Here is a 16,108-nt window from a genome sequence, read left to right on the forward strand (position 1 = left end):
TGCGTTGATGCCCCTGCCTTTCTCAGGAATTATGTGCGCAGTCCAGAGTATTGGTAAATCAGAAAAAAGAATTATAAAAATTGATTTTTGAATATAGAAATAATTGCAGAAACTTGTTTAATTCCTAGAAAATTCATATGGAGTCCAAATTAATCCATTCCAATTTCTAAAATTTTATAATATTATTGTTTATCAATTAGTGCCACTATTTTGACATAAAGACAATAATAAAAGTTATCTCCTAGTTATATCAAATACATAGAAACTTCAGAAATTCATAACTTTCCTACTTTAACTCCGATTCAACTCGTTCCAGTTGTGTTAGTCTCGTATAAATATTGACTATGCAATAATCACATTTATTATACCATGTCTCATTCTTTTATAATTAGATCTTTATTTAACTTATGTTGGTTAGTTTTGTTAATCTGCTTATTAATGTAGTAGAAGATGATCTATGATCAATTTAAGACTTAGATTAAAGTTGAGATAAGTATTTATAGTATAACCTCTCATATAATTTATATTAACCAATTTATAATATAGTTTAGTATTTTAATCACATAAATCCTCTATAAAATCATAACTCCTTAACCGTAACTTCGATTTTAGTAGTTCTCGAACCCGCGATCTCGTAGCAACGTGTAGATCATTATTATTCAGTTTGTTCTATGTTTGGTGTGATGTTAATTTTGTCTATACCATGTTTGCTTGCATTGCTACGACTAGCAGTGCGATCACGAGGATCCAAAGAATCACCCTGGTAACTGGAATCTCAAGTGCCAGGCAAGTTGTGCCCTTGATCCACTTTCGTTACCAAATAATATTCTTTATTATCACTATTCAATGCATAGGTATAATTTTGATGGGACCCAATAGGTCACTCTAGTCTTTTTACCTTGTTTACCCATGATTCACTTGGGTAGTTTTGCTATCGCTTTATATGGTTTTGGGATAATATTTCATTGTATCCATGTTCCAATTATTCTGTTATGTTATTTATGTTCATGTCAAGATCATTAAATGTTAATTGGAACATGGAGCTTAACTTGAGAAACATGTGCCACCACAAGGGTTTAATGGGACACTCTTGGTCAACTAATTAGGAAAGCTAGTGGAAGACTACCTTACCCGAAAGGGGCAAGGGCAGTAGGGGATTGCATGCAAGGAGGTTCTCGGGTTGATTTTGCTGTGATGGCGGTCAGACGGGGGATTCTTGCAAGTGCTCTTTCCATAAATCGTAGCGGGTTTTCGAAAGCTAGTGGAACTTTGTAAAGGCCTCGTAGTGGATCCCTAGCCATTCACCTTGGTAGTGTCTAAGGGCCTTGCAAACCCTGGCGACATGGGATACACGACTTGTGGGTATAGGGTACAACCTCTGCAGAGTGTAAAACTGGTATACTAGCCGAGCTCACGGTCAAGAGCAGCTCATGACTCTCACATGATTAAATTATGGAACCTAAATTCAATTTGTCATTTGCATTTGCATGGGTTTATTATTAATTTTGTTCTAATATTTATTATGGTTTGGTATTTACTTACATCTAGTAATTGCTAATAAAATTTGATCAACTTATTAAAAGCAATGCTCAGCTTTAACCCCTATTGTTGTTTAGCCTTACACATCACTTGAACTCCGACCTTTGGTGAGTTCATGCCACATTATTCCTCACAACTTGTTGAGCGATGAAGATGTGTGAGCTCACCCTTGCTGTCTCACACCCCCCACAGGAGAAGTACAAGTGGTTCAAGAGGAACCACACAACGAGGAGTTTGATTCGATCTAGGTGGCGTCTCCCAGTTGACTTTCTGGCGCCAAAGATGCATTTTAGATCCTGTTATATTTATCTTTCATTTTGTAAGACTTCCGCTATGTAATAAATACTCTGATTATTATGACATTTATCTCTATACACTCTGTTATTATATATGTTGTCTTCTTTGGCGCATGTATGAGATGCACCCGGCTTTGTCCCTTAAATTCAGGTGTGACAAAGTTTTCGTTGGACCCAACTGGTCTGGTGCACACTGGACTGGTCCGACATGTCAAAGTCTTTTTGGTCTCATCTATAGACCTTTTTGGAAAAGTGGTCCGATGCATCACCACACTGGTCCGCTGTGCTAGGCACATGAGTGCTCCTACAAAACTTTCTGCGTAAGTGGTCTGATGCACTACTAGATTGGTCGAGTGTGCCATGCCACCAAAGTTCTTCTGCATGGCTCTCTCGAAGTAAGGTCCAATACGCCACTCGACAACTGAACTTTGACTCTTTTGGCTTACCTTCTTCCAATCTATTTGGCTGACTTTGAGAGCCTTTCTATGCCTTATACAAACTTATTTATAGTATGTCCAACTAGTATAAGTCATAGATTCTAACCTTTTGCACATCTCTAACTTAGATTCCCAATCTAGACCCAAACTTGGCTCCAAATGCACCTTTTCTAGAATATGACTTTCTAAACCTTCTAAGGTGCTTAAAACATTCCTAAGGACATTTATAACTTATCCAAGCTTATGAACTAGTCATAGCCACCTTATCCAACATATACCCTATTTTGCCTTTGTTTGAGTGAAGTGTTGTGTTAAAGTCCTCGATTTGACACTTATGAACCTACTAACACATACTTAGCAAACTAGTTAGATCTCAAGGTTGTGTTGGTCATTAATCACCAAAATCAAAATAGAGATGACATATAACACATTTTCCTTTTAGGTCTAGTCAGGTAAGGGAGGTCGACCAACCCCCTCTCTGCCCTATGGACCCATCCACTCTGATGTGGTGGGTCTCTAGTTAATGTAGAGTGGGTATATGCTGTTCAATTCTCTTTGCAATTGTGTATTTACTTGCTTGTGGGTCATCCAATCCATGTGAGTTGATTTTTCACTCTTGAGAAGAAACACAACTTTGATCCAGGTGTGGAGAATCATTTTGGAGTGTGTCACATGAATCTTAGAGGCTTTGGAGGTTGATGGGGTCCATATGGGTGGTTGTTCTACCACCCCTATAGTGGTTCCAGTAAACATCTTTCACCATTTATTATAGTTATATAGAAATACTCCTTGGATATGTGGAACTTATTATTTGATAAAATATGTTCATGATATCCTTACCATCCTTCTTATTCTGAGGGTTGTTGACAGTGTTTGGAGGTTGTCAAATTATGACATTTCCACCTCCAACAATACCCCAAGCTTAATCTTTACTCATCCTAAGAAAATGGTTAAAACTTAGCCTTAGTGGATCAAGAGTTCCTATTATGTTCCACAATTCAAGAGTCCAAGTGTATAACAAACATATTTCTCATTATGTTGAAAAATAGCAATGGTGAAAACTCACCCATATTACCTTAACCCTCCATGGATGAAAGGATCAAGATGCCCAAGAGGGAGTGGATCAGTCTTATCCTATTTTTTTGCGTAAATTAACTCCTAATTATAAGCCCAACTTTACCTGAGTGCCTAACGTATGACAAAAATGCAACCTAACTTCCAACCATACACTAGCAAGACAATCATAAGAATGTATATGTTTGAATTGCTCAAATATAAAGACGCGATCAACGTGTTGAGGTGGGCCCTTTCAAGGAGAACCAACACCAGTCGGGGATGCTCCAGGGTTGCGAGACAGAGTGGAACACATGTGACAGCCAGGGTGGCCATGTCTGGAGCTCTTGGTAACCACAACACGTCAATTGTCGCTAGTTGTCATTGTTAGAGGCTCGAGCGATTACTCTAACGGTTTTGTGTGTCTCACGATGATAAGTGCCTCATCTTTTAGGACATCGGTCGCTGGGGACGCAACAATCGACTAGGAGACTAGGAGCGAGGGCGCTAGGCTTGGGGTGGGGGCACTGAACCAGAGATGGGGCGCCGACCGCTAGGTCGATGGACGGGGATGGGGTCGTGCCGTCGCGAGGCTTCGGGGCAAGCGAGCCACCGCCGATCCGCGAAGACTAGGAGTTCAACGATCGTCACTATCACTGGATAGGTGAGCGAGACACGAGTCACGACCGTGAAGCAGATGCCTCGAGGGTGTCAGAGGGCTAGAAGGGAGTGGACGATTTTCTTTCTTCCACAAAATAGTCGATGTAGGGTTGATACGACCTTCGTGTTTTTGAGCACATCGCCCCCAAAATATGGGAAACAACCAAAGGCTAGTGTGACGTAACGTTTACAGGATAACTGATTAGTAATAAAAAGTTCAACTACACTATTTAAACTATAAAAGTAGATAGAAGAGAGGAGAAAATAATCTCGGATGGATGAACATTTTCTATATTTAGAGTTAATTTGAAAACTTAAATATCTTTTAAAATTAGAGTAAACTGAGAAAAAAATAGTTCATTCCTCCTTGATGCCTCCTTTCGAACAAAGGAGAAGTAAGGAATTTTGTTGGATTAAAATCCTATAAAAAAGTTTCCTATATGTCCTTTAGAATAAATGATTGAGTTTCTACGAATCTTATAAAAATTACCATCGAATTGTAATTCATGCAACTCTATTTCTATATTTTTCTTATCTCTCTATTTTACCAATCCTTTATTTTGAAGGAGACCTAGGTCTGTCTAATTTTGAACGATATTTGAGTTTCCAAACTGAAATAGCCGACGTTTTATAGCGTTTTAGAGTACACCACGTATAAAGGTGACGAATCTTCGGTAAATACGAGTACGAGACGACTTACCAGACCCGTCCAAGTTTGTACAGTATTGCGGAAGCAAAACCCCGTGCTTTAAAAATCTCAACGATCCAGATCGTCCTGTCAACGATCCAGATCGTCCTGTCGCCCTCGTCCTTCCAATCCGGGTATAGGGTTTTTAGCGCCGCCTCCCACCTCCAGGTCCCCCTCTCTTCCGCGGTTCCGCCATCGCGTCGCGAACGGCGGCCAGAAAAAAGAAAAAGAAAAAAAAAACAGCTCGCCGCACCAATCTCCCCTACCATATCGATCGACCCTGCAAGGTTTAATCCAACAGAATTCCACCGGAAATTTGGTGAAGTGCTAATCGCTTGCGGCTTGCCTGCCCGGTCTCGTGGCTTTGTGCTGCTCCCGCTGTGGTGAGGAACCCTAGGATGGCGGGGGTTTCGATGGCGGCGGCGCCTGAGGGGGTGCTGCACCGCCGGATTGAGTTTCATCTTGCACGGAGACCGCATGGCTCTGTGGCGGTGGGCGGCGGCGGGTTCCGGATGGAGACGCTGAACCCGGACGCCGCTGGTAAGGTGGGGCCCGGGGAGGCGGTCGGGAGCAGCGAGGGGGATGCGAGGAGGCCGGAGAAGGGAGACAGTGGCGGGATCGATCCGGAGCTCAGCGTCGCAAGGATCTACCTCGGGAGAATTGTGAGTGCCCAAAGCTGTCCTCTTTTCGAGGATTTGGACTATTGAACTTTCAGCTTCTATAGGGTTTTAGGCAGCACAATAGAAGTGCTTGGTTTACCTGCCGCTAGAGTTGTCAATTTGGGTAAATGAAGTGAAACGTAGCTGGTTTTTTTTGTTATTTAGTTATTCAAGGTTCTTGCTTTGGTCACGTCATGGTCATTTAGTCAGGTTTTAGTGTGGTAGACAGGAGAATAGTTTGTAAACTGCAGTTACTTGATGTCTCACAGGGTGCTGGATTGGAAAATCTTGGGAATACCTGCTATCTCAACTCAGTTCTGCAATGCTTGACGTACACGGAGCCGTTCGCTGCCTATTTGCAGAGCGGGAAGCACACGTCCTCATGTAAGTGCTGTTGGTACTGTCATCTAACCGGTTCGACACATTTTTAGCACCTCACTCGATCTAGACTGGCAAGAACACAGATAACGCGTGCACACAACCGTGAGGGTAGTATTGTTAGTTTGCCGAACTGAGGAACGATCACACCTGATCGCCGCCGGCCGCCGCCAGGTTCATACAACCAGCCTGACCTCTCTGTTCAGGTATACACGGTATATAAATGTGTCTATGTGCCACATCAGAGCCCGTATATCCCATGCCGGGCTTCGATGCTCGCTTGCTGCATCTGTCCCCGGCTGCTTAGCAATGTCCGTCTCCTCATCTGCTTCCCGTGCTTCCTTGGTAGTCTTTGTCTGGACAGCAAGGTCGCTGACATCTCCTCCTTTAGAGACAGCTTGTCCCCAAGCTGGTGCCACCTGAAACTTGCCCGCTTGGCAAACCAGCTTGTTCTTCAGAATGACTTCAGGCACCTTTCAGTCACAGTGGACTAACAGCAGGGCTGATAGAGCATCCTCTGATGATTCTGCAGAAACTGTTGAAGATCGGGCACCGAACATTGGCCATGTAAAGAGCGTCTTCATACGGCGATATGTGATGGGAAAACCGGAGCGACCACCGCTTGCGTTGTCATGCAACACAGAGATGACAGACTGCTGCATATTTTGTTGGTGCCCAGCCAAATGTGCCCTTTGTACCTGATGACTCCTTGAGTTAATGTATAATACTCAACTTTACCTCCTGTGGTCAGACAACCCAGTAATTTCCTTGTTGATGGATCTTGCCCATATGGATCAACCAAGACAGGATCGCTTGTCCGTAGAGAATACGAAATTGCAGATCCATAAGATTGGTGATATCTTTCTGTTGCCAGGGAGTAGCAGTCCATTGATCATCAATATATGCCGAACTTGGCTGATCGGTTTTGATAACAAATTCAACAGGCTGCAAATATGAATGCCAATATTCCACTTTCATCGTGATTTTCCCTTAGATGCTCCTCTTGCCCAGTGTCAACAGCAGGCTCTGTGATCATCTCTTCATCAGCACCATCGCTGGTTTGTGCCAGATTGGTCTCGTGTGAAACAGGGTCTGCACCCGTGCTTTCATCCTTACCTCTGACTGTCAGTAGATTTAAGCAAACTGAGCTTGTCTAAGGTGGGACCTGACATGGTCGCTTCACACATCTTCTCTTTGACTTTATCAGGACCATGTACCATAATATCCTAATGAGAACCTAGGCCCTTGTTCACTTCTTCGTTATACATCTTTTCCTCCTTAACACTGTTGTTTGCCATGTTAAAAGAGATAGTGCCTAAAATAATTTCTTCATTAGGGATTTTTTCTTCAACAACATTTGTGATGGTTCCTGTGTTACTCTCAGCAGCAATAGCATTTTCTTCAGTAGCTTCTATGTTGCGTGCCCTGTCTATTTCATAGCATTATTTTCTCATCAGTCTCATCCTGCTGCTCCACAATATTTCTGTTACTTGTAACCGGATCCTTGAGCTCTTCGACTCTACTTTCCCCTTGACATCACCTGGGACATGGTCCCCTAGTTCCTTCAGTTGCTTCTCGGTCTGGTAGGTGACTGACTCGGCTTGGTTCTTAGTGTTAATGGCGTCTCACTTCTGCTTGTCCTCTTCTGTGAACTTCCCAGCTTCGCCAACCATCCTATCCACCTCGTCCTTTGGCAGATTGCTAGCACCAGTAATTTTGATATCCTGCTTCTTCCCAGTACCCTTGTTCACAGCGGTGACAGAAAGGATACCGTTAGCATCAATATCGAACTTGACTTTGATCTGCGGAACACCACGTGGAGCAGGAGGGATTCCATCAAGCTGGAAGCTACCAAGAGACTTGCTGTCTTCACGATCTCTCTTTCTCCTTGGAGAACATTGATCTCCACACTAGATTGACTTCCACCAATGGTGCTGAACATAACATCTTCTCCAGTCACTGGATTGAGGCGAAACATCGAACACTTGGTGGGCAGCACTTTTGGTTGCTCCTGGGCAGGTGTGTCGCGACCTGCGTGTTTGCCTGCACGGTTGCAGTGTTGGCCCGCGCGCTTGCCTGCGTGGCGGAGGTGACGACGACCCGTGTGCGCTCGCCTGTGCGGTGGTGACCGGGGTGCCTGGACGGGGTATGGCGCACTGCAGTCTGTGCAGTGGCGTTGGTGGCCCGCACGTGCCCGCTACGACGGAAGGAGTGCCTGCTCGTCCGCACGCATGGCTGGGGCCGGTGGTGGCGCACGCTCATGCGTCTGCCCGTGCCTGCTCGCGGCTGTGGCAGCGTGGCCTGCGCTCACACGCATGCTCGTGGTGGTGGAGATGAGGGGTAGCTTCGTGGTGACAAGGGAGGTGGTGAAGCTGGTGTCGTGGCATGGATCTAAGGTCGGGGAAGGCATGGGCATTGCTGGTAAGGTTGCTGCCAGCTTGTCGGAGCCGTCCTCCTCAGTGGTGACGACTAGCGCCGATATGGCGTTCGCCATCCGCTCCGTGGTGGACAGGAACTCGCAAAGTGCTGTGTGCGTCCTTCGATTGTTCTCCATCTTCTAGACAGCAGCCCAGAGCATCGCTTGCTGTTCCTCGGTCAACATGGTGCCAGTTGTGGGATTGGCGATGGGGATTTGGATCTACCTTGCTCCGATTACCAAATGTTAGCACCTCACTCAATCTCGACTGGCAAGAACACAGATAACGCACACACACAACCGTGAGGGTAGTATTGTTAGTTTGCCGAACTGAGGAACGATCACACCTGATCGCCGCCGGCCGCCGCCAGGTTCATACAACCAGCCTGACCTCTCTGTTCAGGCATACACGGTATATAAATGTGTCTATTTGCCACATCAGGCCATGGGCCTAATTTCCCCACTCAGAGCCCGCATATGCCTTGCTGGGCTTCGATGCTCGCTTGCTGCGTCTGGCCCCGGCTGCCGTAGCAATGTCCGTCTCCTCATCGGCTTCCCGCGCTTCCTTGGTAGTCTTTGTCTGGACAGCAAGGTCCCTGACAATTTTGTCAGATGACAATGTTACATATGAGCTTGTGGATTTCAGAGGCAGCAGTAACTGAACTGAATATTATACGTAGCTGGAAGTTAAGCCAAACCTATTTCATGTACTACTGTCATTTATTGGTGTGACACCAAAGACAAGAGTACCTCTAATCCTTCATTGCCAAGACTCCAACGGGCCAATGTTATCCGTTTTTACTCCACTGCCCAATCTCACCATTTTTTCAGCCTGGATCTTGTTCAGCCAACTAAGATGCAATTCCCTATGGCCATATCATGCATGGAACTCTAATGGTTGATCCAAATTTAGAGCTGCAAGTTTTTGCAGCTTGGTATTAATCGTAGTTAATACATTTCAAGATCCCCAGTTCTACATCAACGTGTATTTTCTGGCTATCTGATTAGCCACATACAATGAATGTTACTTTTTTGTGTTCCCTCTAGTTGGATGTATTCAATCTGCTGTGCTCATTATTTGGGATTCAGAGTTGTCCCAGTTTCATTTGTGATTTGTGATGAGTTGACTGCTCTTCATGCACTTCCAAATCAGTCATCCCGCTAGTAACATATTTGATGTTGTTCATCTTACTGAGTACTAACATGATCTATTTCTTGAAGCTGAGTGTGCGTATGTATATTCACTAGTGGGGTGTGCTATTTTTTGTATATACATGATGCATCAAGTAGTTATTTGTTGTAAACTTGTTACTTGTTCGCTATTTAGTTATGAGCCAGACAATGCTTTGCACTTGTACCTGCACTGTGGAAATTGATAGGAAATCTGAGATTTCTCATGGACAAACGGTATTCTTTCCTGTATGTTTGTATAGTGAAAAACGCCACTAGTATGGAAAGTCTTACTGAGCTGTAAATCACCATAAATGCTACAATTGATCAGTTGGTCCATGACCATGATGCATGTCTGTATGGAGTACAAATGATGCTACTTATTAAGTACATTTTCATGACACAGCCTTTGTAGGAAACTTAAAGTTCTTTTCTCTACTCTGAAGCTTGTTAAAAAGCAAAAATCTCTCTTATTTTTGCACTGTGTAGTATTTATTTTATTGCTGTTGCTAATTTATTCTCTTCTCCTGAAGGTCGCACATCCGGATTTTGTGCATTATGTGCTCTTCAGATACATGTCAAGACTGCTCTAGAATCAACTGGAAAAATAGTGACACCATTTCGTATTGTCAAGAACTTGCGCTGTATCCTTTTATCTTCTCTGAATTAAAATGACAAATCTTTTTTTTCGAAAACACAGGAGAGCTGTGTATCAATATATTAAGAAGAAAAGGTGAGGCAAGAAGAAACCTCGTACAACTCCACACGAACCCACAAACACTAGGCTATAGGGAGAAGGAGAAAATTAACACCAACAACAACAAAAGACATCTAGACCCGTGACCATGGAGACTCAAAATAAATATTACCGACTGAAATTACTGGACCATAAGGATGTTAGATAAATCCCTGGCTCCAGCCCTATACCAGAGATGAGACTCCTCCTTGACCCAATTGATGACCATGCTGTGACTAGGCTGCACACCATTAAAAACACAGCGGTTGCGGTGACAAATCATTTTAAATTAGGTGATTCTGCAATCTTGCTTTTATTCTATAACCAGAATGGGATCTTTAACTGCAAAATAGGCATTTCTCGCACTTTCCGAAATTCAAGACAAGAAGATGCACACGAGTTAATGGTTAATTTGCTTGAATCCATGCATAAATGCTGTTTACCTTCTGGGGTATCGACTGAGTCTCAAAGTGCTTATGACAAAAGCTTAGTTCACAAAATATTTGGTGGCCGCCTTAGAAGTCAGGTATGCTCTGTGCATTGTTGAAGTTATCCCTAAGCTGGCAGAAGAGACTGCATTCCCTTATTTATCACTAGTTGTCCACCTTATTTGTGCTTACAGGTCAAATGCACACGTTGCTTACATTGCTCCAATAAATTTGATCCTTTCTTGGATCTCAGTCTTGAGATTGCCAAGGCCACGACTTTGGTGCGGGCACTTGAAAATTTTACCGAGGATGAGCTACTAGACGAGGGTCAAAAGGAATACGAGTGTGAACGCTGCAGGCAGAAAGTTGTAGCAAAGAAACGACTTACAATTGATAAAGCCCCCAATGTCTTGACAATTCATCTGAAGCGCTTCAGCCCTTTCAATCCTCGTGAGAAGATTGACAAAAAAGTGGACTTCCAATCAATTCTTGATTTGAAACCATTTGTTAGTGACTCTAAAGTGAGTGGCTTGTTTTGAAATTCTCGCTTTACATTGTATGCTTTCAATTAACTTCTCTTTAGCATTTTCAGTTTGTTTCTCATAGTATTGTCATGCATCTTGATTATTGATGCAGGGAACAGATTTTAAATACAGCCTTTATGGTGTCCTAGTCCATACAGGTTGGAGCACTCAATCAGGCCATTACTATTGCTACGTTCGTACATCCAGCGGGATGTGGCACAATCTTGATGATAAAGAGGTCTAGTATGACATTCTTTTGATGGTGTTTTGCCCATTCTATTTGTAGTTCTAGTGCTACTACTAAATTGCACTTTGCACAATCATTTAGTATCCATGTAATTAACATTTATTAAACTACACAAGAGATTTTTTCCATGCTTAAGTCCTCTAGCTCCATGAGAGCTACAATGTTTGTCTGGTATACAACTTTATTCTCTACCTTTTAAAAGCTTTATCAATGTCTCATACACTGCATACACCAACTTAATTTGTTATTGAATCCTCGAAATTCTCTTCAAAACAGCGAGTGTTCTTTAGTTTGTTGCTCTTCAAGAATTTACTAGTATTTCCATGGTTTGTAAGGCGTTAAGGTGACATGTGGTGACCCACCCCTTCACAATGCCTAGCCACATACGGTATGTGGTGAAGTGATGCCATAGACATATCCCAAAACAAACCAAGGTAATAAGTAATCACAAGATTATTAGTAGTCCTCAATTTCACACTCCACATTACAAAATAAGGTAATAAGTACTCCCTCCATCCCTCTATAGGTGCGACTTCCTTCCATGGAAAGGCCAAGAAGCACTTCTACTCCGTCAAACAACTAATTTACCGTGTGGCCATGCCGCTGTTTTTTTAATCACACATTTAGCTCGGCGATCTCATCCAGGCATGCTTGGCCAATCAAACGCTCGCTCCACAGTGCAGCAGCATGTACACAGCATGGTAGAAGGAACAATAAGTGGTGCTTATTTGCATGCCCGTCAAAAAAGAGAGTGAAGTGAACTGCACCCTCTATTATGGGACACATGGAATCTTTCAATAATCAACACCCAATTCTTGGCTCTCATCTTTCAATATCTGTTGTCGTCATCAAACTCATTAGCATTATTAGCAGCGCCCAAGTATTCTCCCATCTTTTTCTCTAGTTCAGTGCCAGTCTCTGGACATGGAAACACATTTCCATAGCCACCAGCTAGATGTTTCTTAAAACTTTTAGGTTCTCCAAGAATCCTCTTGTTGCAAAGCTTACATGTTACCTTATTTTGCTCCTTGGGTCTGCCCAATAGCCATAAATAATCCCATTGTGGATCTTTCGAGTCCAGCAATCTTTGTTTTGGATCATTCCTGGGACCATATGCAGCTGGACTCTCCGCTGTGTTATTGCCTTGTTGGCTGTAGAGCAGAGAAGAGCCAAGCCAAGCCAAACACAAGCAAGCACTAGAGTAGAGGAAGCACAGACAACAGAGCAGAGGGAAGGGAATGGAGGACCTAGGCATTAGGGCGATGAAGAGGGTTGGGCAGGGAAGGGAGAAGCAGAGTCTCAGCCGCGCGGAGACCATCGGAGAGGCATGCAGGCATGAATTAGGGCCAGCAGATTCTCATGGGATCAAGGTTATAGATAGGCACAGATGCCAAGGTCCGTTTCAGGTTCTTCGGCGCTGCCCTCCTCTTTCCCTTTCTTTTCTCTGTTTCCCTCTCGATTGTGCCTTGATTAGCTGATATAGCTACTTGGAACCCTCAATTTCTACCCCCTCACATGGTTTTCCTCTTGATTTTATTCTCCGCCCGCTCATTCTTTTTGTGCCTGGTTCCTATGTTCCGCGAGCCCACACCTATGGTTTTCGCCTCCATCCTACAGGACGCCCAGGCAATAACAACACAGATTGCTAGAGGCGAAGCCAAACACACAAGACCCAGTGCGCGCCTGGATGATTAGGCGATGCCTTAAGGACCATTATTATCTCCATATCAGAAACCTTTATATATTGCTGAACTGAGCTTTCTGTTTCAATGTTGTTCATGCAAGTTAGTCAATTTGTTGGTTTAGGAATTTAGAAAGTGTTCCTGTAGATTTATTCATGGTTACCTGTCATTGATGTCACTTACTATCCTGTTTTGATACATTACTTTTGTTTATTTTGATGAAAAAGAACCATTGGCTAGATTAGCAACAAATGAGAGAAGAATTGCCTCATGTGTTGAGCTACATTGTGTCATGTGCTACTTTCACTTTTTGCCCTTTGGCTCTTTGGCAGACTATAGTCTTTCCTGAATCCCGATACTGATTCTTATGGGCATCAACTACAGGTGCGCCAAGTTCGTGAAGCAGACGTATTGAAGCAGAAGGCTTATATGTTATTTTATGTACGTAACAGTATTGGGAAGTCGGTGGTGTGCAAAGATAATAATGCTGCTAATTTGCTCAAGAAGAAAACCTCTGAAAAAATCTCAAGTTTGAATGGTATTGCACAAACCAATGTAAGAGCACAAAATTTGAATGGTGTGTCTCCATTTGGTGATAAGACGCACGGCACAATCATTGGCTACTCTACAATTTCCAGCAAGACTAAAACAATCCACTGTTCAAAGAATGAGGTCAAAGCTGAAGATGCTCCAGCCTCTCAAAACAATGCTCTACCTTCCACACAAGCCCCCATAGCTCGAAATGATGTTGGTATCTTGCCAACTAAACCAATGCAGTTTGCTGTAAAAAATGAGGAGAAAACCTCATCCCACCAACCTGCGCCATTTACAAATACTTGTGGTGAACAAACAGTTGTTGGGAGGCCCTTGCAGGAAATGGAACCTAAGGCTGGTGCAGGGGAAAATACTTCTGTTGTCTCTGCTGTTGCTAATGATGCCGCTACATTGTCCAAGGCAGACAAACTAACTTCTCAGCCTCAAACAGCTCCATCTTCCAAGCCAACTGCCAATGTAAAGGACACAGCTACTGAGTTTGCTACACTGTCTTTATCAAAGAAGGTTTGTAAGACGGTTGCTGTATGTTTTTAAATAAAATTTGAAGGATTCATATATTTATTTATTAAATTCCAGGATTCTGTTGTTTCAAATGGTGCTGTGCTTAGCATTGGATGTCTCACATCCGGTGAGAAAGCAATGAACTTATCAGAATCTGTGGATCAAGCTAATGAAATCACAAAGGCACTTCCTACGAGTCAGGTAGCACCCCACTTCTCCCTTGCTGTTGCTTTTTTGCAGACGAACTAAGTTATAATAGTACCACAATTTTGTTGAACATGAGCTGTTTTTTTTAAATATTTGTTATACATGTCCCTGTAAACAGAACAATACTGCACCAGTAATTGCTCAAGCAGATTGTGGAGTAGAGATCAGCTCTGGTGTCATCATGCACGTTGCTGTGTCTGCTTCATGCAATGGAACTACAGAGAAAAAGGTGAATTCGAAGTCAAAGAAGTTTGTGAGGTATCCTGTTGTGAACATGTGGTTAGGGTCCAGACATCTAAAGCCAGGGAAGAAAGCGAACCGCAAGAGAAGTAAAATGATAAGACGTGTTGTAGCCTGCAAGGACGCGGCAAATTTATCTTGTTTGAGTGAGCAGCTGACGTCAACATCGTCCACTGCATGCTCTGAAACCGTAGAATGTACCTCCAGCCATCAGAAACGGTCACATGCTAGTGCAAGGTCCAAAGATGACGCCCAGTCCTCGCAAAACAAGCAGAAGGTCGACGGAGCTCGTGTCGGTGCTGGCACAAGTGCACCTTCTTGCAGTGCCGGCGTTCCAAAGTCTGATCCGAACCCTTCCACAGATGCTAAGGTTGTAGCGACCCAGCCTGCCAGTATTCGCGCAACGGACCTGATGGAAGCTACCGGTCAGCTCATCTTCTCTCGGCAGATGCTCAATCTATTTTAGAGATGAAACGTGCTGCTGTGCCGTCAGTTCTAACTGTGCTCTATCGTTTGTTGATGTTCAGTTCCGCGCTGGGATGACGTAGACATGCCAAACATAAAGGTCGCTGAGCCGCAGTCCAAACGCAAGAGCGGTGGCTACATCTTAGATGAGTGGTGAGTTTTATCTCTTGCAGTATTCATGTTTGAAGCCTCAGCGGTGTACTAATATTCTGTCATGTCCTGTGATTACATCTACTTACTAATATTCTTTCATGTCCTGTATCCATGTTTGAAGCCTCATCGGTGTACTTCAGACTTCACAATTTTCTTTCAAGGGAACAGATACTTGGTTGAGCTTACGTTCACTTGGCCTCTCTTTTTTTTTTTACAGGGACGAGGAGTACGACCGAGGGAAGACGAAGAAGGTGCGGAGGTCAAAGCAAGACTTTGGCGGGCCAAACCCGTTCCAGGAGGAGGCGGACTACGTATCGCAGCGGAGGACGAAGCAGAAATCCTACCGAGGCAAGTCTTGGAACAAGCGGGCCTAACACGGTAGAGAGGGGGGAGTTGAGAGAATACGAGAGAGAGAGAGAGAGAGAGAGAATCCCCGGACGCACATGCTGTTTGTTGTTACGTTTTAGCACCCATTGGTGAGGGAGATTTACGTTTAAAAACCATATCCGTCGTCGGTACGGTAGTCCCCATTAGTTGTCGACGATGTGACGTTTTGGGCAGTTTTCGTAGAACATTTGAAACATTTGTTCGGTTGTAACGGAGTGCTGTTTAGTTGAGTTGGGGGGAACAAAATTGGCGAGACTATTTTGCTGCATTCTGCTCTGCTGTTTTTAGTTACTGATGAAGAATAAAACGATGGTGGTGATCAGTTTTATGATTCAGTGCTTGCCAATGCGATCTTTATCCTTTTGGGAAGGAAAAAAAAAATCCATCTTTGCAATTTGGAATGTAATTCTCCTCCTTTTTCTTTTTGACTGTGCTGTAACTGTAAGTGCAGTAGAAGGCCGCAAGGCAAGGAAACCAGACCGGTGGCGCGGTGTTGTAGTTGTAGCTGGCGATCCCACTTGTTTTTATTGTTTTTGAAGTAATAATAATAGCAATAGCAGGTGATCCCACCCGTTAATGGCGAGCGGGGCAGTACGAGGCAGTTCGACAAGCTGGATTGGCTGGAGCTGGATTGGCCCTCGACCGGGGAGTAATTGCGGCAACGGGCAAGTGATACGGCGGTCGCGC

General features: G+C 43.7%; 1 protein-coding gene across 1 annotated transcript; it reads left to right on the forward strand.

Annotated features, from left to right (window-relative positions):
• Window positions 1-4,647: 4,647 nt before the first annotated feature.
• LOC103637980 (ubiquitin carboxyl-terminal hydrolase 23) lies at window positions 4,648-15,756 on the forward strand. The gene is made up of 11 exons (XM_008660977.2): window positions 4,648-5,335; window positions 5,602-5,716; window positions 9,830-9,940; window positions 10,386-10,558; window positions 10,655-10,981; window positions 11,097-11,222; window positions 13,298-13,972; window positions 14,045-14,170; window positions 14,295-14,841; window positions 14,944-15,034; window positions 15,252-15,756. The coding sequence occupies exons 1-11, from the start codon at window positions 5,072-5,074 to the stop codon at window positions 15,406-15,408; spliced, it is 2,712 nt and encodes a 903-aa protein (XP_008659199.1). The 5' UTR covers window positions 4,648-5,071; the 3' UTR covers window positions 15,409-15,756.
• The last annotated feature ends 352 nt before the right edge of the window (window positions 15,757-16,108 follow it).

The sequence above is a fragment of the Zea mays genome, chromosome 9, assembly GCF_902167145.1.
Source record: "Zea mays cultivar B73 chromosome 9, Zm-B73-REFERENCE-NAM-5.0, whole genome shotgun sequence".
Classification (NCBI taxonomy): Eukaryota; Viridiplantae; Streptophyta; class Magnoliopsida; order Poales; family Poaceae; genus Zea; species Zea mays.